We start from the raw sequence: 23118 nt of genomic DNA on the forward strand, positions 1-23118 counted from the left end.
GATTTGAAGACAAAATAATAAATGGGTAATAAAGACATTTAATTCTTCCTATTTAATAGAAGGAGCAATATTATATAACCTTCAAAAAAGCTTTCTGGTAAGAGATTAATACCCATTTTATAGATGGTGAAATTATGGCACAAACTACTACAGTAAGATATTAACAAGGCAACAGGACTTCCAGCTTTCTGACCAAAATACATTGGAACTAGTGTTAAAGCTGAGGACATGGATCAAAAACATAAGGCTAAAAAGCATTGTCAAGAACAGTACCTTAATGCAACATGAAATTTTTGGAAAGCTGAAAATACAAAGTAATATTAAAATACAATTAATTAAATTCACACAAATTTGTTTTTTTTTTTGTTTGATTGTTTGTTTGTTTTAATGTTAATATGGAAAATCTCAGGGAAGGCACAGAAACATTTACTCTTCTTTTCAGTGGCAGTTTGAAATATGCATTCTTCAAAGACCAACTTAAACTGGAGAAGAGAAACACTGATGGTTACACATGCACTTACAATAAGGCAAAATAAAAATTGTGTATATACTTCAATGATATTCTTTCACATTTAAGATGAAGCATCTTTAAAATTTAATCTGAATCTCTGACACCCAGAAATCTTCAACTGAAGAGCAGCAATGTATATCAAGTGTCACATTACTGACACCTTTGGTCAGAAAACCAAAGTACACAGATGAATTGAAGAGATGATGTCTGAATCACAAGGAATGTAACATTAACTGTAACAAAATGATATAAAAAACATTACTATCTTAACAACAAGCCAGTTTCTTGATATTTAATCTCCCTTAAAAATTCATACTGTTTTCTATATCTTAACACCTCATTTTACTCCACAGGTAAGGCCAGTCTTAAAAATGGTCTGAATACTAAATTTCTCCTAAATATTTACATACAATCACAAATTCCCCGAAGAGTCATTCACTACTCAAGGAAAACTTTAAATCTGAACAAGCTGTGCTATGCCTTTTCATATGCAACAATGGTGCTGAATACCTCCTTTAAATAAATTTAAAATAAAACAAAACAAAACACCATTTTTGACTACAGAATCACAAAGTCCACAGCTATAGGTCTTCACTTTTGCACTTCCAGCTCTGCCCACACTCCCTTGCAATTTTACTGCTTTTCCAGAGACTGGTTACAAGCCTGAAACACATGTTGTGCTGGGCCTAATACTTGTAAACCAGGCTGAGATCCAAGAAGAAGAAGAACAACAACAACAACAACAAAACAGTCCTTTTGAATTCAAGGAATTGTTCATCCAGCCCAGTCTATTTTTTTTCCCTCGAGGTATTCCTTTTATCTTTTCACAGGAATCACTGCAAGGACATTACACAGTGCATGGCTAGAAAGCTTCTTGTGACAGCCACTGTACTTTCTCTCTCTTCATTTCACTCCATTACAGATAGTCTGCTGCTAAGCAATCCTATAAAACCAAGAGTGAACAGGTTAATGTACAGTCTAAAGTTCCTTTCCAATCCAGTTACTGCTTAATTTAAATTTGCTTTCAGAAGTTTTTTAATCTTCTTCTGTTACCATACTTAAGTTCCTTGTAGACACACGTTGTCACCTGTAAAACTTAAATTTTAGAAGTATGGAAGTGACTTCTGAAAATCAAGCTTTGTAGCTAGCATTATGTGACCATAAGGCACTTTTTTAAGGGAATGTGACTTTCAGAAGTCACTCAATTATTTCTTAAAACTAGGTCACCTACTAGTGCTTAAATATGTGTTCTGTAGACTTAAGTTTTCTGTAACCATTTTTCAATTGTTCCAAAAGAAAGAAACTGAAGTTTCACACAGCAAAGAAGTGACAGTTATACAACCGTTGCAATATTACATTAAGCTAACATGAAAACTGTAGAAAAGAGCAGGATTACCTACAGATGTATCGTATGAGAAATCAGTTTTAAATTACTGCTTTATTAACTGAGAGATTAAATTGCTTAGCTGGAGGTTCTGAATAGCCATTTCAGTAATTGGCTAAATTGTAACATGAAAAACTGTGTCTGGTTCAATTCATATTCCCAGAGTTTCAACCAGTACATTTACTGGAACAATATTATCTCTGCAGATACAGAAGAAAAATAGTAAGTGACTGAAGCTGAATTGATCTGTGAAAGGATGCAATTACTTGCACACTCTTCTACATAATACCTAATTTTGATTATTCCTAATCTTTTTAACCATTTGAATAATACTGTCAAAAAGACTGAGAGCCAGGTCTGTATGTTAGGTAAGTTCAAGCCTGAAGGAATTCAAAATCAAGATACAGATAAAAAATTAAATAAAACTATTTCCACTACAGTATGGAATGAACTTCTGAAAAACTCTTCAACTATAGTCCAGAAGTTGATCCTATAGAAAGCAAATATTTATGTCCTACATGTGTACTTGAAATCATTACAATTGTCCATTTACACAGAAATGAAAAACTAATTGAAACTACATTCTGTATCTGTTTATAAATGTACAGCAAAATATTAATCAATGAAATGTACACAGCTATTCCTTTGTGGAAACTTATTTAGTAGGTGCCATTATGTATTCATTAGTATTATAGTCAAAATAGTGAAGGCTTTTTAAGTCACATAGGAAATCCTTTAAAACAGAAGATCTTTCTTAAATATATGTAGTAACCCATCCCTTGCACAGCTCCTCAACAGGTAGACAATATAAGTCACATCTCACAGAATCACAGAAAAGTTTGAGTTGGAAGGGTCCTTTAAAGATCATCCCATTCCATGGGCAGGGACATTTTTCACTAGATCAGACTACCCAAAGCCCCAGTCAATCTCATAGCCTGCCGTGAGAAACTTTATAGCCCAGATTTCCGTTTCCACTTTGACTGTGTTTGCTAATTACTAATAAACACTTCTAATATCAGCAGTCACTCTTCCTCTTACCATTCGAATCCATGCAGGTAGTGGGCAGTGGAGGCAGTCCCTGAAGCTTCTGGTTTGTTAGATTTAATCCAGTCTGGTCATTCAAGTGTAACACATCACATAATGCCTTTCAGGATTTGCTGTATTTTAATTCAAACTGGGGTACAAGTCATGACATCATCCTGGTTCCATGTCAAAGTCTTCCAAAAAGTTCTTTTGATTTGAGTATTAAAAAAAAATCTTGGCTCATGTTTGTATGGAATTGAAAACTTGAACAAGATTAATTGCTCTGCTGTCTTCCAGTGCTGCAGTGCTTCTAAGGTTAGCTTCAAAGGCTAAACACTACAACCTCAGAAATGCAAGTAAACAGTATCTTCTGTATTTTCAGAGAAGGAAGTGAGAATACAGAGCAATGCTTTTATTGTCCTACGTAATAACAGAAACCATCAGAGTCCAGACTTTTTTTTGAACCACTGGACTCACCTTGCTGGATATAGCAAACCCTCAGGTTTGCCATGATCACCTGCTCTGAATTTTGAGCATAAATTAGTACCAAAAAAACTTTCACTGCATATGTAAGATGCAGATTCTTTCTTCCCATTGAAACACAACAGTTAGATTTCCATATATCAACCAGTTTTCCCACTTGTAGTTTGTAACATCACTTCTGTGCAGCATTAATTAGTAATTACAGACAAAACATTGGAGAAGAGGACTGTGATATAAAATGATGACTGTACCTACACAAACATAGAGTTACCTTTGTTATCTCTCTAAATTACCTGCTTGATACTGGCTCTGTCAAAAAAAAAAATCTCTTTAATTATTAAAAGAGCCTCTCCAAGTTTTCTTCTTTCCTCAATGCTGCAGCGAAGTTATGACGATTCACTTGTAACAACAGTGACAACAGCAGCAGAATGCTGTGATGTTACTGAGAATGAGGAAAAGACTGAGAGAGAATGTCTACACAGTGCATACCAAACACACTAGGCCATATCCTGAGTTCTTCAGTCAACACGTACACAAAGAACAATCTCGGGGCACGTCTCTTCTTTGATCCATATGTTCTACAGTCACTTATACAAGAACAAGTGCATAGGTGAAATCATTCTGAGCCACAAGCATCTTTTGTCTCTTCACTGATTTCAAAGATTATATGCACAACGCAATGGTGAATCAAGCCTTGTGATCCTTGCAGGGAGTTTTTCCTCAAAGAGAAGACAGAAACTGAGGCAGAACTAACAGATTTTGTTGGGTACACGTAGCACCAAAGTCCAGGTGAATTAAAAACTTCATAACTTGAGATTTACTCATGTATGGCATTTGTTCTTATAAATAATCACATTATTATTATTTTTTAATAAGCTAAAAATTAAACTTGTCCATGTGTAAAAAATATGGTGTGCAAAAATATTTCTGAACCAATGGGATGTGTGCAGATGTGTGGTAACTGAGGTAGATTTTTTTTTCCTCATTCCAAATATGTTCCAGCACATACTTGTTTAAGTCTGCAATCTTTTTCAAAGCAGGTATTTTGACTAACACTTTGACTCGAGAAGTGAATTCTCTTCATCCCCAGAGTGCGTAGACTTGCTGTTTCCTCTTAAAGTTAAAAATGAGTATCTCAATCCTCCTGCCATACTAAAGAAAAGAGAATGAACACAGGTGTCAGAGATTCTTGATAAAGTATGCACACACGGTCACTTTATAGGTATTTACTTGTCCTTCTGAATGATTAAGGAATGCCAGCTACCATAAATTAGGAGTGCATGAGAACTATGTAAGCCATGTCAGAAACTAGCCCTGAGACTACAAAGATCAGTTATCATCTGCTTCAACACATTCATAGAAGCAGGTGCAAGAGTTCATCAAAACACAAACCATCACAACTCTGAATCGTAACTCATGTTCAATGAACACAACTCATTCAGTCAGTGTTCTTGTTTCCCACACCACTTTTTTTTTTTTTTTTTTTTTTTTTTTTTTTTTCCCGTGGAAGCCTCACAGCACAGAACTGATCAGGTCAAAAACTACTCATAAAAAAGGATAGTTAAAAAAAAAAAGTAAATCTTCAGGCATGTTTCTATAGTTAAGATCCTACCATGATAAGATTCAGTATCTGCAAACAAATATGAAAAAAACATAACTAATTGTAATGAATTTCACATCCTGAGGCATTGCTTCCTCAGGCAGGTTGTTTCCAAACTGCATCACCCAAGTGGGCCAAACCAAACAAAACATAAAACTGTATCTCACTGAGAAATCTTCAGCTTTAACAAACAATGGCTATTCAAGTTCTACTCACCAAATATTTAGGCCTATAAAGTTCAACATAGAGAATATGTAATCTCCACCAATCAACATTCCAATGTAAGCGATGGATATATTCTGAAAAGAAAACAAAAGCTATGAATTTGTTGAAATCAATGGACATCTCCAAGAACACAAAATAATTTACTTTACTAAAGAAATATATGTAGCTATGCTCTGTTGCTGGCCACTCTAAAATTAGTGCTTAAATCAGTTTCCCTGGATGTCATCATTATGGATAATTTAACAGAAAATAAAACTAATGTATCTTCTAAATGTGAGGCAAGGCATTGAGAGTGACTTCTGAAGAGACAGAGTATGAAAATTAGTTATCTGACATTAGGCAAAATGGAGCTAAGGCTACTTTCTGAAATTGTACTTCCTTTTAATCTTTGGAAGGCTCATTTCAAATCCCACTTCTTAATAGCAGGTTTCAGATTCTCAAGCTTAAAAAAGTATGCTTTAAAGTTATAATAAAAGCTTTTTATTATTGCTGTAAAAGGGTTACCTCCTTACTTTGCCAACTAAAAGCTCATTGAAAGCACTTGGCTCAAATTCAAGTCAGGCACAGTTTAAAGCTAGAGTACAGTACCAGCCCCATGAAGTTTTGGGAATCTGAAATTGCCCTCTACAGAAAGAAGGAAAGCTGTAGAACTGTGTGATCATTTTACCAGTGCTTTGCTGGTTTCAAATGTTTTAGCAGCTAACCTGAACAATTACATCATTTCTACAGATTTCTACTGGGGACTACTGAATCATGAAGTGCTTCTCAACTTTAAAGCAAACCAAGGCATTTCAAAGTTAGTTAATTATACTTCAGAAAATAGACATAGCATTGCTCTACCTTAATGGTTCAAAGCTGATATATAAAATTTGAAAGAAAGCCTTCAGGACCTGAAGGAAAAACTACTAGATTATTCTTACCAGCGTTCCAAAAGCAAAATAACAAATGAACAAATATCTGTAGAAAGAGAACTACCATCTTCTTTTTGCGGATTTTGCTATGCTGGAATTAGTGTTTTCCTTAGTCACCCACTCAAGAGAGCACCCTGATGACTGTTATCCCTGTGCCTCAGCTAGTTTGGATATTGGTAATTATTTGGCCCACAACCACACGAACTTCATCTTTTACTAAAACTCTTCTGGGTTAAGCTTTATGCTCCTTTCCAAACTGACCTACAAAACCACTGGTGTTTGTGCAGTCTTCCCAAATCAGACACTGTGGTCTCATCAACACAAAGGAAGTTGCACTGGTTTCAATTTAATCTTGGTTAGAGAAAATAGACTATGAGGACACCAAGTTCAGTTTTTAAGACAAGCTCATTTTAATGTTAATCAAATTGACCAGAAGTTATATAAATCAAAATGAAGTAGTCCGTTCAGCCAGAATACAAGTTCCCACACAGAGAATGAAGCACTTAACATAACACAATAAACTCCGTACTACAGTTGTTACTATGGCTTAGCCATTATTTTTCATCTATGAGCTTCATCTATGAGCGCCCTTTTATCAGGAGCAATTAAAATAAGTTCAACCCCAAATGAACATAGATTAGTCTGTATCAGTTTGCAATGGATTTGCTTAGGGCTACCCTGACAAACCCACAGCAATTTGAAAAAAACACACTAGCAGGTGACGGTGCCTGATGAAATGTGATTAAATGCACATCTTTTACATCTTTTAACTACAACTGATTCAAGTTTCTCTTATAGGAAAAATTAAACCAAAGCAATACTCATATTGCTTTCTAGAGTATATCTATACATTCTTTCAATGGAAGAAGACAAGGTGACTTTCTAGTGTGGATCTCCAAAATGTAAAAATACAGCTATGACACAAGCAGCGTCTCAGTGTTAGTCCTTGCTTTGAGTTTCCAGCTCTGTTGCAGGAAGCAACACAGCTCGAAGCATAATCAGGATCAGTGTTGATGCAACGCTCTATTTCAGCATTCTCTTCTAATCCTTTACTCACCTTGATGGCACCAACTACTGTTGTCGTAAGTGCAGAATTGTAATGACTGCATAGGACAGTAGAATACATCAAAAGAAACCTACAGAAAATAAAAGAAAAAAATGTTTTAAGTTCCTTCCAGGGAGCTCAGAATCTTAGCAATACTTTGAAATGTTCAACATTTTTCAAGGACTAGTATTCTGCTGAGATCTTCATCCCAACTTGTTCTATCTCCCCCAAAAAACTTGTGGATCTGTACTTTAAGTCAACTAGGTGCATATACAAATTACTCAAAATATAATCCAAAAAAATTAAGTTTTTCTTTATGCTGCTTGAGCTCTAGCAAAGTCACTTCCATTCTCTGTGCTTCTTAAATGTCAATATGTAAAAGTATTTTGACCCTTTGGATGGTGCTATGTGAAGGAGTAGAATAGGACCCAACTTACTTTTCTATTCTTCCTATTCTATTCTTACTTTTCTATTCTGCAATTCCAAGAGAAAAAAAAGCATTGTTTCTTACTTCTGAGTGCCCCATACTCTTCCAGATACTTTAAAGAACAAATGTACTGAAACAGTTCCTATACTGAAGTGTTTACATTCTATTAACTGCATAGATTTAGTCAGATAATCAGAATAGATGGCTAGCAGAGGGATACTGAGTACAGAAACTAAAAACCTAAATGTTATCTTGTTGACCACAGTACTTGTGAGGACAACAACACAGGTAGTACTGAAATGGTTATTTACAGTATTAGAAATCTTTTAAAAGCAAGAAAGAAACCTGGGGGAGAAATGCATTTTCTTTGAATTTTAACATAACTTATTCATAAGTTTTACAATGGAGATTTGCAATTTGAAACACCGAATCATGAAGTGCTCCTCAACTTTATTGAGGAGCAATAAACACTGCACAACACTGCCATTAAAATGTCTTACTTGATTGCCCTTTGTCCTTACCCCAACAAGCAGGAAAGAAGAAATTGGAAGACAAATAAAAAATTTGTCCAGTGCTGGAAATGCGTTGCCTATTTAAACAAAGAAAAAAGAGAGATAGAGAGAATTGTGTGCTATATAACTGTAAACAGATATAAAATGTAGTTAACATGAAAATGTGAAAAATCACAAAACAGATTTATAATATAATTACAAAAGGTTTATGTAACTTTTGAAACAGTTTGATATATTTAACTTCAGAGACAACTGACGAAGATGACAAGAAGGCATTTCACATAGAATAGCTATAAATCACATCATTTTTTCAGGGAATGACGATTTTTCCAGTGAAAGAAGACTTATAAGAACACAAAGACAAAATCATGAGTGCTCAGGGCACAACAACTTTGCAATAAAAGGATGCTGGAACGATTTATGATACCCACAAGCTCTGTAGCAATTTTCAGGGGCAAATCTCAAGGAATTCCAAAAGGAAATACAAATCTTCAGACTCTTTTTACAGGTAAGAAAAAAGTGACTCAGCAAAACTGTGAGGATGCCAGAAAAAGAACACAAATCTTCTGGTCTGCTACACTACTTGCCAGGACATACTGCATACAGTATTACTGTCCTATAATTACCTGTGGAGAGTTATGCTATAGTCCAATGAGACTGTAGCATGCAGGTTACTAAACCAGACTGAGACTAAATAAGATTCTCTTCTGAATGAGAGAAAAACTGGAAATCATCTGGTGTTCGTATTTGCAGCCTCTTTTCAGAGAACATGGCAAACCACATGATACAGCTGGATTCTCAACCACTTGCTCTAGCTGTGGGACCCTGTCCTGTATTACTTTGAAATGGTAAAAGTATAAGAGCTATACTTCAGCTTCAGATTCTCCTTAGAGTGAATAATTGCATTTTCTTATCTGTAAAGGGTAAGTCCAAGTCACATAGTTCCAAATGCTAGCCACTAACATGGAGGTAGGATTACTTCTCAATAAATAAATAAATAAACAAATAAAAATTCATAACCTCAAAAAAAAAAAAAAAGAACACAACAAACAAACAAAAACACAATAAAATACTGTTATCAATTTGATATATGGAATATTGCTGCTTACCTGCTGGAAGTCTCCAGTAGAAAAGCTAATAATAACCGTTGGAACCACCATAAAACAAGCATTATAGAAAAGGACACCATATTTTCCCAACTCCTGTGAAAAATGAAACATGGTGTTTCAAAATACAAGACAACTGAGAGCAAAAAAAATAAACACTGCTCTGGCAATTCTTCCAACGCTACTGTAAATGAGCAGCTAGAAGGTAATGTACTACAATTTAAAACACAAGTTTGTGATCATTGGTTTCAGTGTTTAGGACTAAGATGTGCTTCCATTTCAGTCACTGAATACTCAGAAAAATACTACTGTTCTGCTACACCTGGAAAAGTGTCTGTACAGCAGTAGCTAGCCATAAACTTCCCGAGGCATCAGTCCAGAGATGCTTTGTATTAGACTGCATTCAGCTAGTGCATATTCACCCCGAATGCACAGGGTAAGGTGGCTCCTCGGGGCCAGTGTAACAGTGAAAATTAAGCCTGACTCCTAGATGTAGCACCCACAGTCACTGGTAACTGCTGTAACTTCAAGCAGCTTGAGGGGTGCCATACATCCTGTAGGTTAATTTGCTTGACAGAAAGGCAGAAGAGGATCAGGGTAATGAAAAAGCAGCCTTCCCTTCTTCCAGATTCAGTTATACTACTCAGCAAATCTCTGCAGTTTAGGTGTTGCTTCAAAATGAAACACTGTATTTTGCAGAAACCTTTGAGGCCAGTAAGTGCTGCTCTCAAAGAAAAATGCAGGGTCTGTGTTCAGTGCAACTTCTGAGATTATTAAAAGACACATATTTCCTCTGTACAGAATGACCCATAAAAGTCAGTGACAAAACCTGAATTCAACATCTCCAAAACTGCTTTTTGCTATGACTTGGTATGTTTTCATGTCACCAAACTTAGAGTAGCCTGCTCAGCGTTTATATAGCATATAATCTATCAAGGTATCACTTAATGCTTTGGCATACTGGTGCTGAGTTTAGACTTGCTTTTGGATAGCCTACAAAGATATCAGTTGTGATGGCTGTTGACTTAAACTAGACAGGTCTCTGTTCCTCCCCACAGGTTTATTTTACATAAATGTCACTTAAAAGTGTGTTTCTAGTCAAATGATTATATCCTTAGATATAAATCAAGCTTACTGGTACATAGTTTGCTTTTGTCTTGGATTTTTTTTTTTTAAACAAAAGCAACATTATAAAGTCACCACAAAGTTTGCCTAAAAGACCTGAGAGAAAATAAAACTTGCTGCTGATTTAGGCCTGTCCTCAGACACTCATTATGAGTTTTTTCCCAGGCTGTTCTGTATTAATGATGTGTATATTCACCTATCAACTGAAATATGAAAGCAATAAAACTATTTATTAGTGCATACAGAATGTTCATAAAGTCATATACTAATTAACCTTATTGTCAAAATGTTAAATTCAACCTAATCACCCTTCAGTTACCTTTGGATCCATTTTCTGCTTCGTGTAAACTCCATTTGCAGCTGTGAAGATATCATTTAGTAATACAAAGGTGTAGCCCTCTAGATTAAAAGACAGATCAGACCTGGAAAAGATATATTATATTGTAAATAAACAAATATTATGCTGTGTAATACTACCTTGCTTAACCAGAGAACTACCATAAATGAAGAAATGTAAATCCTGAGAAATCATTCAAGTCACAGGCTTTGCTTTAAATCTCCTTTGCATGTCAAGGTACTTTCTATTTCTCCAGTCACAGGACGATCACAAATGAGTCATCAGAGAGTTCCCAGAACTCAGTATGGAAGTAGAAGGAAAAGTTCAGCTTTCATTTTGTGAAAAATTCCGTCTGTCTCAAACATGACAACCTGTTCAATTATTTCTGAGTGTATTTATCTACTTCTTTTAACACAAAAATGTAGCTATGGAATAAAATCTATTCGTTTTTTATAGTCAGACCAGACATATTGTCATCCTTTCTGTTTTGACTAGTTACCTCACGGATATAGTGAAATTTATTTAATAGGACATGGCTCTATCCAAGTCACACCACATGGAAATTATTTACCTTTGTACACAGTAAAGCCAAAAATTAAAAAAAAAAAACAACAAAGATTACATTTCCATTTAAGTAAATGAATTTTTGAACAAGAAGAAAACACAAGAGACTAGCAGATAAGTAATTTGGGAACATATCTCATATTTGAACTTGCTCAAAGTGATAAAAAGTAGACATTGTCTAACTCAAAACAAAATTTGACAACCAAAAGAACATTCTTTCTACCCAGAACAAATATATTTTTCTGAAACTATTAAAATACAATGATATTATGCAAGGAAGGCAGTGCTTCTTACACAGTTTAACCTGCTATGTTTCTGCAAACACAGAAAAGCTAGGAGTGGAAAAAGAAGCACCCAAATACTTCCAGATGGAGTTCAAGCTTTCCCTTTGTACTCCTGCACCTCCCAATGATGTCAGTAGAGAGATTATCCAAGTCAATTTCATTCAGAGTAAGTGGATCGACTTAGGGTCATTTGGCACTTAACAAGGAAGAAACTCCTCCTGTTGTCCCTCCTCTCATAACATGACTTCTGTTATGTTATGAAACAAAACGAAAACACATTTCACAAATGAAAACCTTACCCAGCTGCTATGAAAGCCCCAAGAACGATGGCAAACACACTGATGAAAATGCTCAGCGGGTACCGTTTCCTGTAGACAAAATTAGACAGTTCACGTTTTCATTAGTTGAAGAGGAGATTAAATGTCTCTCTGACTGAAATGTTCCAAAGCAATTAGTAATCACAAAATATTTAACAGGAGGGCACAGTCCCGAAAACCTTACAGATGCAACGTGGTTGACGATGGGAAGTTATGGCCCAAACTGTCAGATTTTGGCACTGAGAACAGAGATTGTAAAAGCATCATGAGTACTCTGCTACTAGATATTTTTTATAGTAAAGATTAAGGGTTTAAAGTATCAGTACTAGAGTACACTGTAACCTATCCTGTACTGGTGTTCATATGGGACATATCTCAGTGTCTTCAAGTCATTTAAAAAATAAAAATCACTACACATCTCTTGTGCAATTTGTCATCTCACCTTTCATGGGGAAAATGCTATAGAGCAGATTATCTGGGTTATTTTTGAAATCAAACAAGATTTTCATCTGGAGTGGAAAGCACAGAAGCTTATGATATTCTTCAGTGTGCCTACATCAGTGCTGACACAGAGTAGGGCAAAGCATACCATAAAGCTACCTTACTTCTTATAGGTACATTCCTTTATTTAGAAATGTCTCAAATATTTTTGTAAGACACATGCTGCAATGCGTCTTACAGACCTTCCCATGTCTCTTAGGCCAGTCCCCAGATCTGAGCAGGCCTCTGAGAAAAGATACATAAAAAAAAAAAAAAAAAAAAAAAAAGCATAATGCTCCCAGAGAAATCCTGCAACCTCACTGACTCGTACTTTCTTTCCTCACTTGCTTGAGAGAATCCTCAGGCCAACAGAAGATAGAAACTTCTGCTGCTTTTCCTGTGAGAATATGTAATTAGAAAAGAATCTAGGTGTTCCCCCAAATATGACTCAAACTGATTTTGATCACCAAAAGGCGATACTTCAACCAAAAGGAGATGACTATCTAACTGGGGGCTTTTTGAAAAGCTTTTCCCCAACCATCACTCTCATGTTGCTTGGATACTGCTTCAGCAAGCTGTTTTTCCCCTTTTAACCTAGTTTCATCCAAACACAAGCCTTCTGGGTAAAACTTTAGAGGTAAGAAAAATTATTACAGATTTATATTCCTATTCTTCCAAAGCAGTACACTCGAAACTAGCGATCCCAAGCTGCAATAGCAGAAAGTTCTTAATTTCTCATTTAAGATAACTTGTAATTATAGAGTTTGCTGACCTAACAGCACATATTTTGCTTCACTAAACTGGCATGTTTTAAGATTTGACTCATCAAGCTATTCTGCATAAGCGAAGTACCATACTATCATCACTGTTTTGAGACATAAGGATTTGTCTTCGCTAAAAAAAGCATCTGAGTCACGGATCACTTACTTGATTCCTGTGCAACAGTCAAGAGAATGAGTTGTGAAAAGTGCACACTTTTTCTCTCATATTCACTATGGTGTATCTATGTCTTCAGATAAAAGCTACACAAAACCACTTTCTTTGTTTCTCTCTGTCTGACAGTAAAAATCACTTGTTCAGTACCCTGATGAGATGTCACAAGTAATCTGTTTGATATGATCTCAAATAAAGGTATCTTAAAATGAAAAAAAAATAAAATAAAATCACCCAAGTATGATGATTTCCAGCAGTAATGTAAGTGGAATGGTAAACTTCCTGAGCACTGTAAACATCGGCAAACTGTCAAAATAAATAAATAAATAATAAATAAACTAATTTAATTAAATAATTAATAAAAAAACAAGCACAGCTTCAAATTAACAGCATTTTTATGTTCTAATTGTTATGTAGTTTTAAAAACCAGAGGATGAAACAACTACCCCAGCAATAGGCAAGCAAAACAAATTCCCAACCACTTACCATACATAAAAATGTCAGTCTGACACTAGAGGCAGATTAGATAACCGAATCATTGAAAATAACAAGGTTTGCCAGTTTGTAAAATAGCTTGCAACTGGCTACCTTCTAAAAAGTCCCTCCACACCACTGAAATGGAACATAAGGGCTATTTCCTGCTTAACGTAGTCCCTGTGAAATAAATCTTTCTACAGAAATCAGAGGCAGGGTAAGTAACAATCATTTCTATTGTAAATATAAAAGACAAGAAATAAAGCTGTCTCTGAAACACATAACAAAGATAAAACACAAAGTGAACAAGCTTGGTAAACAAGCTGTACTTTCAAAAAAAAGTAAAATAAATCCATAAGAAGAAAACAGAGTGTACAAGAATCATGAAAGGTGGATCCTATCAAACAAACTATCAAACAAATTACTACTTTGGAACAACATATTGTTGGTCTGCATGAAGTGATACAGTTGGAAACCTTTCTGACTAATTTGAGAAAACATTTACATATGACACTTCAGGAGTCTGACAGCATGGCCATCTGGACCAATTAATCCTCTTTTTAAGATAAGCACTGGCAACTGCATTAATAAACACTACAAATCCTAACACTGACTTTGGACGCTTTCAAAGAGACCTTTTGAGATTATGCATAGGATCACCTGCAGGTTGCAGGTTTTTAAAATTAAAAATTATGGTTAGGGGAAGAACAACCCACAAACCTAACTTCCACAGAATTGAAACTACTTCTGTATTCACACCAGCTTAAACACTCCTAGGAACAGTGCAGCCAAAGGCATTATGTTTGCCTGAACAAACACTTCAGAGGAACAATTTCAGCCTGTGCACAAAAAAATGTTGCAGAATCAGGTGCCCAATGTTGCTAGTGGAAGAAAACTAATTCTTTAGACAAAAAGCTATGTATTCTCTCTCCCAGCATCTCAGAGTTATGATATGCTTAAAATCTACAAAATTCTCAGTTTTGTTTTAACTTACTGTCAAATCCTCAGTAGCCTGTGATAACATACAAGAAACAGCTGCAATGGCATTGCAGTGATCTCAAATTCCGCAACAGCCATTATGATTCTGCACTCCTCTTCCACAGAAAACTCTGTCGTTCAGTCTCCTACTGCATTTCCTCTACATAGTTTATGCTTCTATAGCACTAGCATGGCAGTACCTCTCATGGATCAGGGAGCCTACAGGAAAGCTGGGGAGGGACTCTTTATCAGGGAAGGTAGTGATAGGACACTAAACTAAAAGATTTAGATAGAGATTCAGAAGAAATTCTTCACTCAGAGGGTGGTGAGGCCCTGGCACAGGCTGCCCAGAGAAGCTGTGGTTGCCCCATCCCTGGAGGTGTTCAAGGCCAGGCTGGGGCTTTGGGCAGCCTGGGCTGGTGGGAGGTGGCCGGCCCTGCCTGTGGCAGGGGGGTGGAACTGGGTGGTCGTTAAGGTCCCTTCCAACCCAAACCACAGCCAGCTCTTTGTGCTTAGCAGGGGAACACCACCACTACCACTCCACTCCACAGTATTTTTTCCATCTCGTGGTATGTCCCAAATAACCTGCAACAACATCATGATACAAATCTTCCCCACATCCCTCTTCCTTCAAAGAAGTCTTAGAGCTTTCAAGCCCTGTCGATAGATCACCCAGGAAAAATGACACTGGAGTTATGAGGGGAAAGGACCCTGAAAATAATATAAAAGCACTTTCATTGTCACAGAGGAGTATTGTGATTTATTTTTTCTAAGCGAGAAAGAAAAGAAGCATTACAAGAATTTAAAAGAAGCATACAACTTGTAAACAGGTCAAATGCTTGGGTAAGTTACTGTAGTGCTATAAGATACGATAGTAGTATCTGGTATTTAGACAGACAGACATCATTTGCATTAAAGTCCCTATGCAACGCTTTTCTTCAGTGCTTTTAACCCCCACAAAATAAAGGGTAAAAGCCAGTGTATTATAACTTCTATTTACTATACCTGAGTTTGCTGGTACTTGATAATCCACTTATGTGGTTTCCAACATAAATCAGAGGCAGAGGAAACAACTGTGATAAAATTAAAAGCACAACTCAGATTATTATGTTTTGAAGCACTGTTGAGAAACTTTGATAAAATTTGAGAACTGTAATATTAGATGTGGTTTAGCAAGTTTTAGCAATAAAGAAGGTGGTTTGGTATTAAGGGGAAAAAAATGTAACTGCTGCAAACTGATCTACAGCTCTTCTTCATGTGACCATTTGAGTCCTGCACTGCTTCACTGACTTCACTGGAACAGTAGCAATTTATCTCTAACGAGACTCAGACTCCATTTAGAGTCACTTTTAATCAATTTTATTTTAATTACTGTCACTCTCAGATTAATACCTAATGTTTGGATTTTACATATAGAAGTAATATTAATAGCTGTAACAAAATAAGCAAGAGAGCAAGTGGAATAAAAATAAAAAAGAAGCTATAAATATTTCATGTTTCTCTAGGTACCCTGCATAAATTAGTATCTCTGGAAGATACATTATTTTAGATCTACCTAATGAATTACGCTATGTGAGACACTAGAAGTGAAAGATAAATATTTAGGTGTAAATCAAGCTCTACCATTTCTGGCTTCTAGCATAATGAGACTGACTCTCACAGAAATATATGGGCCATAACTCAATACAGAGAAACAATAATAGAATTTCAGGGCCTTGAGAAAACATACAAGAAGTCACGGATCTCTACGCAATAGTCAGCTGCAGTTCAAAGCTGTCATTTGCCCACTGCAGAAAAATTGCAGAAGATTAAAAGCAGCCAAAGTAATCAGTGGGGACAAAGGTAGTGTGCATGCCTAGTCCCATTTGCTATCAGTCAAGTGGAGCTGAAATGCCAGAAAGACAAAACACATCCCCGGTCCGCAGGTGTGCAATAGCTGGTGTTGGTGTGCCTATACACATGTGCTGGGAGACACTGTGTTTGTCACAGGGTACGTCTTCTCAAAGCTGTGTGTGCTAGGAAAACATACAAGAATGGGCTGCATTTTACCTATGTTGAAAATTCGGCCCTTCTTTACCTCAAAGAGGAGTAAAGTACAGTCGAAGTTAGCCGTAGTTATCTAAAGTTGAGAGTTCAAAGTTAAAGGAGTACCAGTAACATAATAAATATTCCCCCTGTCAACATGAACTCACAAAAATTTTGTTATATACTACCTCTTCAGCAGGCTTTTATGTAGAAATCTGTCTCTGTATAGGATGAAAGCAGCTGACATTACATTTTCTTTCCTCTGAAGTCATCAGTTGTGAAGGAAAAATTGCAATCAACTTCATAGCATCAAAGATCAGTGAAATATTTACTTTAACAAGCTTTTCAAGAACTCTGAAGTTTTACTGCAAAAGTAAGCACTTTGCTACTTTAAAACTCTAGCTGAAATCACTGAGACCATTCAGGATTCAAAAGCCACAATGATCTTAGTGTCTTAGTGAAAGCAAAAGCTGTCAAAGACTAAGAGGTCAGTCAAACGGTGTTTTAAAAAGTAAAAAAATCAACAAGACAGGTCTAGCTCACTCACTGTGACTTGTCATATCCAGCACTAAAAGCAAAGTGTAAGTCTTGGATGCTGCAGTGTTTACCACTCCCAGCATATCCAGGAAAATCTTCCAAAGGATAGATATTATTAGGACAAAGTGAAAAGGATGCTGTACTTTTTTAGTGCCCTTGTACTGACATTACTGTAAAGGTTATGGGGACAGTAGTGGGACTGATAGAGGATGCAGAGGAAATAAATTTCTCAAGGTCTCAAAAAGTTTTTGATAAGTGGAATTCAGAGCTACTCACTGGGAAACCTTCTTCATTCATATTAAGAAAAGAAAAAAAAAAAGGATCATCCATCTTATAATCAACAGCACAGATATTCCTTCAAGATTTCTAAGTGCAGAAACCCCAATAATTTCAACATGCATTAAGAACACACAGCATTGTAGTAAACTGCACCCTGTAGCAAAACAAGATTCTGCAATGGAGATGCTGGCTTGAAAACCTAGGAAGCTAGGATAGCTGAGCTCTGCAGCAAGCCTGGGAACTAATTCTCTCTCTGAGCAAATGCTGACCAATATTCTGCAACAAGACATAAATATGCAGACCTATGCACTAAAAAAAAAAAAAGAAAAAGAAGAAAAAAAAAAAAAAAGCTCTAGCAATCTTGCACATGGTTGTAAAAAATCTAGAAGGATCATTTCTGTAGTCATTTCAGATCCTAGCTCCCAATCTGAGATAATATAAGATACTCCTTCATATTCTCTCTATCCTGCCTCTTTGGACCACACACACTTAAGGGCTGCATCATGCAGCTAGCACCTACCTACATTGTTTTTGATGAGTATTATTTTGACACCTTCTGTTAAGCTGAAATCTTACATTTGGAGAGAACTGTTGTTTGGGTTTTTGGTCTCTGATATATTCTTTTTCTCTTGCTATATTACATGCCCCATTCAAATTTCCAAGCAGCACTTCTCTCTTCATGTTGTGTACTAGATCAAAATTTGCTCTTATAGACATAGATCTCTCACTGATCCTGCAGGGAGCTGTACACATCCAACAAAGTACTTCAGGAACCTGGCAAAGTTTATCCAGCTGTATGGAGTACAACATCCTTTCCCATGTATTGCATACCAAATTACAGTACATTTCTCTTCAGACAGAAGGCAAGAATACTGCAATGAAATGGAAATCATCTAATCCAACATTGAATGAAACAAAGATACAGAAAATCACATTTGATTTAAAAATATAAAATTGTTTTCTGTTCTTCTTTCCTGTCTTGTCTCCTACTTGAAAACAGTTTTCAAGTCCTGCAGAAAGACAGCCATTACGGAAGGTAACATTTTCTTACTACTATCACACGCTAGGTAATGCTTACCTTCACAGGTATACTTTTGTCAAAGTCAGGAAAGTGGATAATCTTATTTAATTTTGATATATACAAGATAAGTATAGTGGCTGCCATCTAAACAAAGAGAAAAAAAATAAATAAGAAGTCATGTAAGAACAAAACCATAATGCGTGATGGAAGAACTGCTTTAAAGACAAAATCTATGCATTTGACAAAATCATAGAATCATTCAGGCTGGAAAAGACTCCAAGATCACCTAGTCCAACCTTTAACCTAGCTCTGCCAAGTCCACCGGTTAACCATGTCCCTAAGCACCACATCTACACGTTTCTTGAAGACCTCTGAGGACAGTGACTCTACCACTTCCCTGGGCAGCCTGTTCCAATGCCTCACAACATTTTCACTGAAGAAACCTTTCCCAATAACCACCTTAAACCCCTCTGGCACAACTTAAGGCCATTTCCTCTTGTGCTTGGGATAAGAGGCTGATCCTCACCTGGCTATAACTCCTTTAAGGTAACTGCAGAGCAATAGAGAGATGTTATGTATTATGTACATCTTTCAACAGCACAGCATGTAGTGAATAAACAGGAGTAACTTTTTATTCTCATTGATTTTGCTTGTTATTTATTTAAAGTACAATACATATAAGTTTTATGGCTCAAAAAAAAGTTGTACCTTGTGAAAAAAAAAGTGCATATTAAAGAGCCAAGAAAATTAAGAAGATGATCCCAGCATTATCATGCTATTTTCACACAGAGTGCTGTTTAGTCTGATGAATAACTCCTACAGGTTTACTTTTTTTTTTTTTTTTTTTGGGGGGGGGGCATGCATTGATCAGTCTATTGACAAAGTGAACAAAAAGTAATAAAGGTATGTTGAGAATGAAGGAGGGTATTTGAGCATTCATAAGCCTTTAATGCTGGCCACAGGGAGGAAAAAATGTTAGACTAAATGTTATATACAAAAATATAATAAAAAATAAATAAAAATAAAATAATTGGCTACCTACAAGGACAGGGTGGAGTTATGTTTTAGTGACTGAAGTATTATATCATCTTACATGCTCTTTTCAAAGCATTTAGGGAAATCTTGGAAGAACTGGTTAATAAAACAAAGGAATGGCCTTGAGTCTTAGGTTCTGCAAAGAAAGGCCATTGCCCCATTGCCCACACCATTGCCCTTAATATGAATTATTTCCATTCTTTGGCTTCCACGGAAACATGAGCTTTCCAAAGACTTGCAGTTGTTTTAGCAGTCTGCAAGTACCAAACCCCATTTTCCTCCCCCTTCTCATATAGCAAATTTTACAAGACCTTTTACTCACTTCAGCACTACGCAGCAAAGATGTCAGACCTGTTTTCCCCTCTTCCTCACTAATTCTTAGCTTGTAACCTTGGCAGAAAATAAATCCTCTCTTTTAAATGTATGTGCCTAAACAATGTTTGAGATAAATCTCCATCTTTCCAAGCCACCCCTTTGCAGGGTCACACACTTCCTCTTTATGGGCCATGTACATGAATACTTGAACTTTGGTTTTACTACGATGCCTAACTACAACAGCAAGTACTTCTGCTGAGGCACTACAAATTGCCCACGACCTAATAAGGTACCTAAGAACCAAAAGCGTATGGTAGTCCTACCAGAAAACTGATGGAGAAAGTGGAAGAAATTTATGAGGAAACACTGTTTGTCTACAGATGAGGGAGGCAGTGTTTCTACACATATTCCACAAATGCTTCAGGACTCTAAAAGCATCTAGGCCATTGGTAGCAATCTTGATAGTTTGGGAGGCTGTATCTCTTAACTGCTGAGTTCTATGAGAGAAAATAAACGTCATTTCCAGTTCTTTATGTGACTCTTCCTAGCCAATGTTTTTGACTTGGACTGAAACTTCCTCCATCTCACTAAAACAAAGTACTCTTACAGTGCATCTAACAAAAGTAGCAGTGCACTGTAAGAGAGATTTCCCCCCTAAAATATATCTCTATGTTAACAACAGTTGAACTTACAAAATAATAAGTACATATAGAATGTTTTATATGTGAACATACCTGTCCAATTCCAAGAAATATTGGTGATGGGAATCTGAAAAGCACAAACAGACATTTAATACATGTCTGGGAAAGCAAAACCAAAACAAAACCAAAAACCAAAACAAAAAAAAAAAAAAAAAAAAAACACCACACCACCAATAAAGCCAAATCCAACAACAGTAAAAGAGGTGTTTAAATTTAGTACATGTGGATTACTGACCAGTCTTTCAGAAGAGCTCAGGACCTGCAACACTTACTGGAGTCTTAATATCCTATTTGTGCAGCAAACCACAAGCCAGGTACAAATGATACCTCATAGGCATTGCTGATCAGTCCTAAAGAGCTAATTAGTTCTGGTGTATTTTGAGTGAAGATTACATACTTGGAGAACTCTAACAAAGCATAAGTTTTTGAGTGGCCTCACATACACTGTGCAGTAAGCTGAACCTCTTGTACTTGCCCTAACCTGAAAGCTTATCTCCACAGTCCAAACACACCAACAATATGTACTTGTAAAAAAAAAAAAAAAATCCTACGTAAATGTAGAAACATCTATTGTCTGCTAAAATGGCTAAATTCCTACCGTACCCTTTCAGTTGGCTCCTGCTCAAAGCACAGACTCTTGACCAGTAAGAAAGCAGAAACTTTAGGACATCCCAAGAATTTGAGAGTCTCCATTTTTCCCCCTAAACCTACTTCCAAAAAAAAGAATAGAAAAAAAAAAAGATGCAGTAGCAACAGCTAATTTTTTGTATGCATAATGAAATTCAAGCAAATAATTTATTTAGTATGGTTGTCTGCTTTATGTTATAACCAGCAATGTGTTTGGAGCCTCTCTGACCGGAATCCTCAGGTGCCAAGGAGCTCCCCAAACCTAACAAACAGTTGCTTCCTCCAAGGAGCCATGCAGCATTTTGCTGGACTGCATTGTCAGGGATGGTCATGCACAAATCTGCATCTAGGGAATCTGAAATAAAATCTGTTTCATTCTCTGTGCACACCTGTACAAACAAATGCCCAATATGGGGCATACCTTCTCAATAAGCTCTGTAATTTTCCCTTATCACAAATTCCTTGAGATTGCAGTGATTTAACACAGAGGCCACCAAGAGCTGCTTGGTGCACTGCATTTCTCCAGTGAGCACCACTGGGACAGGAACACAGCATTAACAGAAGAAAGAAACACCCTGAAGCACAGCAGGAAGTTCTTGGGGACACTGGAGTCATAACACAAATAAAGGACGAGAACTGCCAGCAGTGAAAGAGGTTCCAGGAAACAGGTATTAGCAGCACCAGAGAAAAAAAAAAAAAAAAAGAGCAGAAAAAACAGGACTTGATAATCGTGTGACATCTAAACTGTATTTTAGTTTGTACTTATAGCTGCAACACGTAAGTGTGAAGACTTCATTCACATGTACGATACAGATTTCTCCAAATCTTGTTGGTCTTGCAGAGCCCTAGAAGTTCCCAGCAATGCTGTAAGCTCGTAGTACAAAACTCAGGTTTAGTGATGGCCATGCTGTCTTTGATTATCTTTCGTGGACGTGCCAGATGTACACCTGGGATTTACAGGGAGCTGCAGACTGTGGGATGAAAACCACTAGGAAACAAAACCATAAATTGCCTCATAGATCATTTCTGGGAGACGCAATATACGGCTCTTACATGTTAGAAAGTAACTGCTAGATTTATTTTTTGTGTGTGTTCAGTTCTGTGTCTGTTCTTAGCCCACTGTGAACTAAAAGAAAGCAAAAACGAAGCAAACTAAGTGAAGAACATGAATGGTGCACAGCTGGCAGCTGCAGGTCTCTAATTCTGCAAGGGGCTACCTCCTGACCACTTCAGAGGCACTTTTACAATTCGGAGACCTTCTCGGGCTCTGCTTTTTATCTTTGTCTACCTTATAAAAGAGAGGTGCTTCCAGGTCGGCAGCGTGCCTGCCAGCACCAGCAGCAGGCTTTCAGCTGGCAGCCGCCCCCGAGAGCCGCTCAGCCCCGACCTTCCCCGCTGGGCAGTGCCGACCCGCGGGGCGCTCACCTGTATGCGCTGAGCAGGGCCTTGTTGACCAGCACGATGAGGAAGGAGCACGTCCCGTAGAAGAGTGCAGACAGCACCCTGGGCACCGCCGAGACCGCGGGGGCGGCGGCGGGGGCCCCCTCCGCGGCCTGCCCGGGGCTCTGCCCGCTGCTCATGGCGGGCATGCGGCGGGCACGGCCCCGCCCCGGGCAGCTCGGGGCAGCCGGCCCGGCACAGCCCGGCACGGCCCGCGGGGAAGGGCCGCCCGCCCGCCCGGCCCGAGCAGCGGCGGCGGCCGCAGGGCGTCCCCTGGCGGAGCCAGCTGAGGAGGCGCCGGGCGCGGGGAGCCCTCCCCCGGAGCCGCCGGCAGCCCCGAGCTGCGAGCCACCGGCTTGCTTTGTTTTAGACCCATCTCCTCGGAAAAGAGGAGGACCTCACAGCAAGAGGAGGGACAC

At 37.5% G+C, this 23118-nt stretch overlaps 1 protein-coding gene across 1 annotated transcript; it reads right to left on the reverse strand.

The window, feature by feature from the left end:
* Positions 1 to 371: 371 nt before the first annotated feature.
* On the reverse strand, positions 372 to 22839 carry SLC35D2 (solute carrier family 35 member D2). The gene is made up of 13 exons (XM_032206304.1): positions 22685 to 22839; positions 20666 to 20699; positions 18639 to 18725; positions 15725 to 15792; positions 13502 to 13573; positions 11837 to 11905; positions 10672 to 10774; positions 9231 to 9323; positions 8131 to 8198; positions 7195 to 7273; positions 5218 to 5300; positions 2934 to 4553; positions 372 to 1454 (listed from the first exon to the last, which is right to left on the reverse strand). The coding sequence occupies exons 1-12, from the start codon at positions 22837 to 22839 to the stop codon at positions 4451 to 4453; spliced, it is 1014 nt and encodes a 337-aa protein (XP_032062195.1). The 3' UTR covers positions 372 to 1454; positions 2934 to 4450.
* Between the last annotated feature and the right edge of the window lie 279 nt (positions 22840 to 23118).

This window comes from Aythya fuligula, chromosome Z (assembly GCF_009819795.1).
Source record: "Aythya fuligula isolate bAytFul2 chromosome Z, bAytFul2.pri, whole genome shotgun sequence".
In the NCBI taxonomy this organism is placed as follows: Eukaryota; Metazoa; Chordata; class Aves; order Anseriformes; family Anatidae; genus Aythya; species Aythya fuligula.

What these genes read in the sequence shown, in the direction of transcription:
- SLC35D2 (XM_032206304.1), bottom strand. Translation starts at nt 22,839, where the DNA reads ATGAGCAGCGGGCAGAGCCCCGGGCAGGCCGCGGAGGGGGCCCCCGCC. An exon ending in TATTTCTTGGAATTGGACAG is followed by an intron (nt 18,726 to 20,665) that starts GTATGTTCACAT and finishes CTCTTTGTTTAG; the next exon opens with ATGGCAGCCACTATACTTAT. An exon ending in CAGTAGTTGGTGCCATCAAG is followed by an intron (nt 5,301 to 7,194) that starts GTGAGTAAAGGA and finishes TTTTCTTTTCAG; the next exon opens with AATATATCCATCGCTTACAT.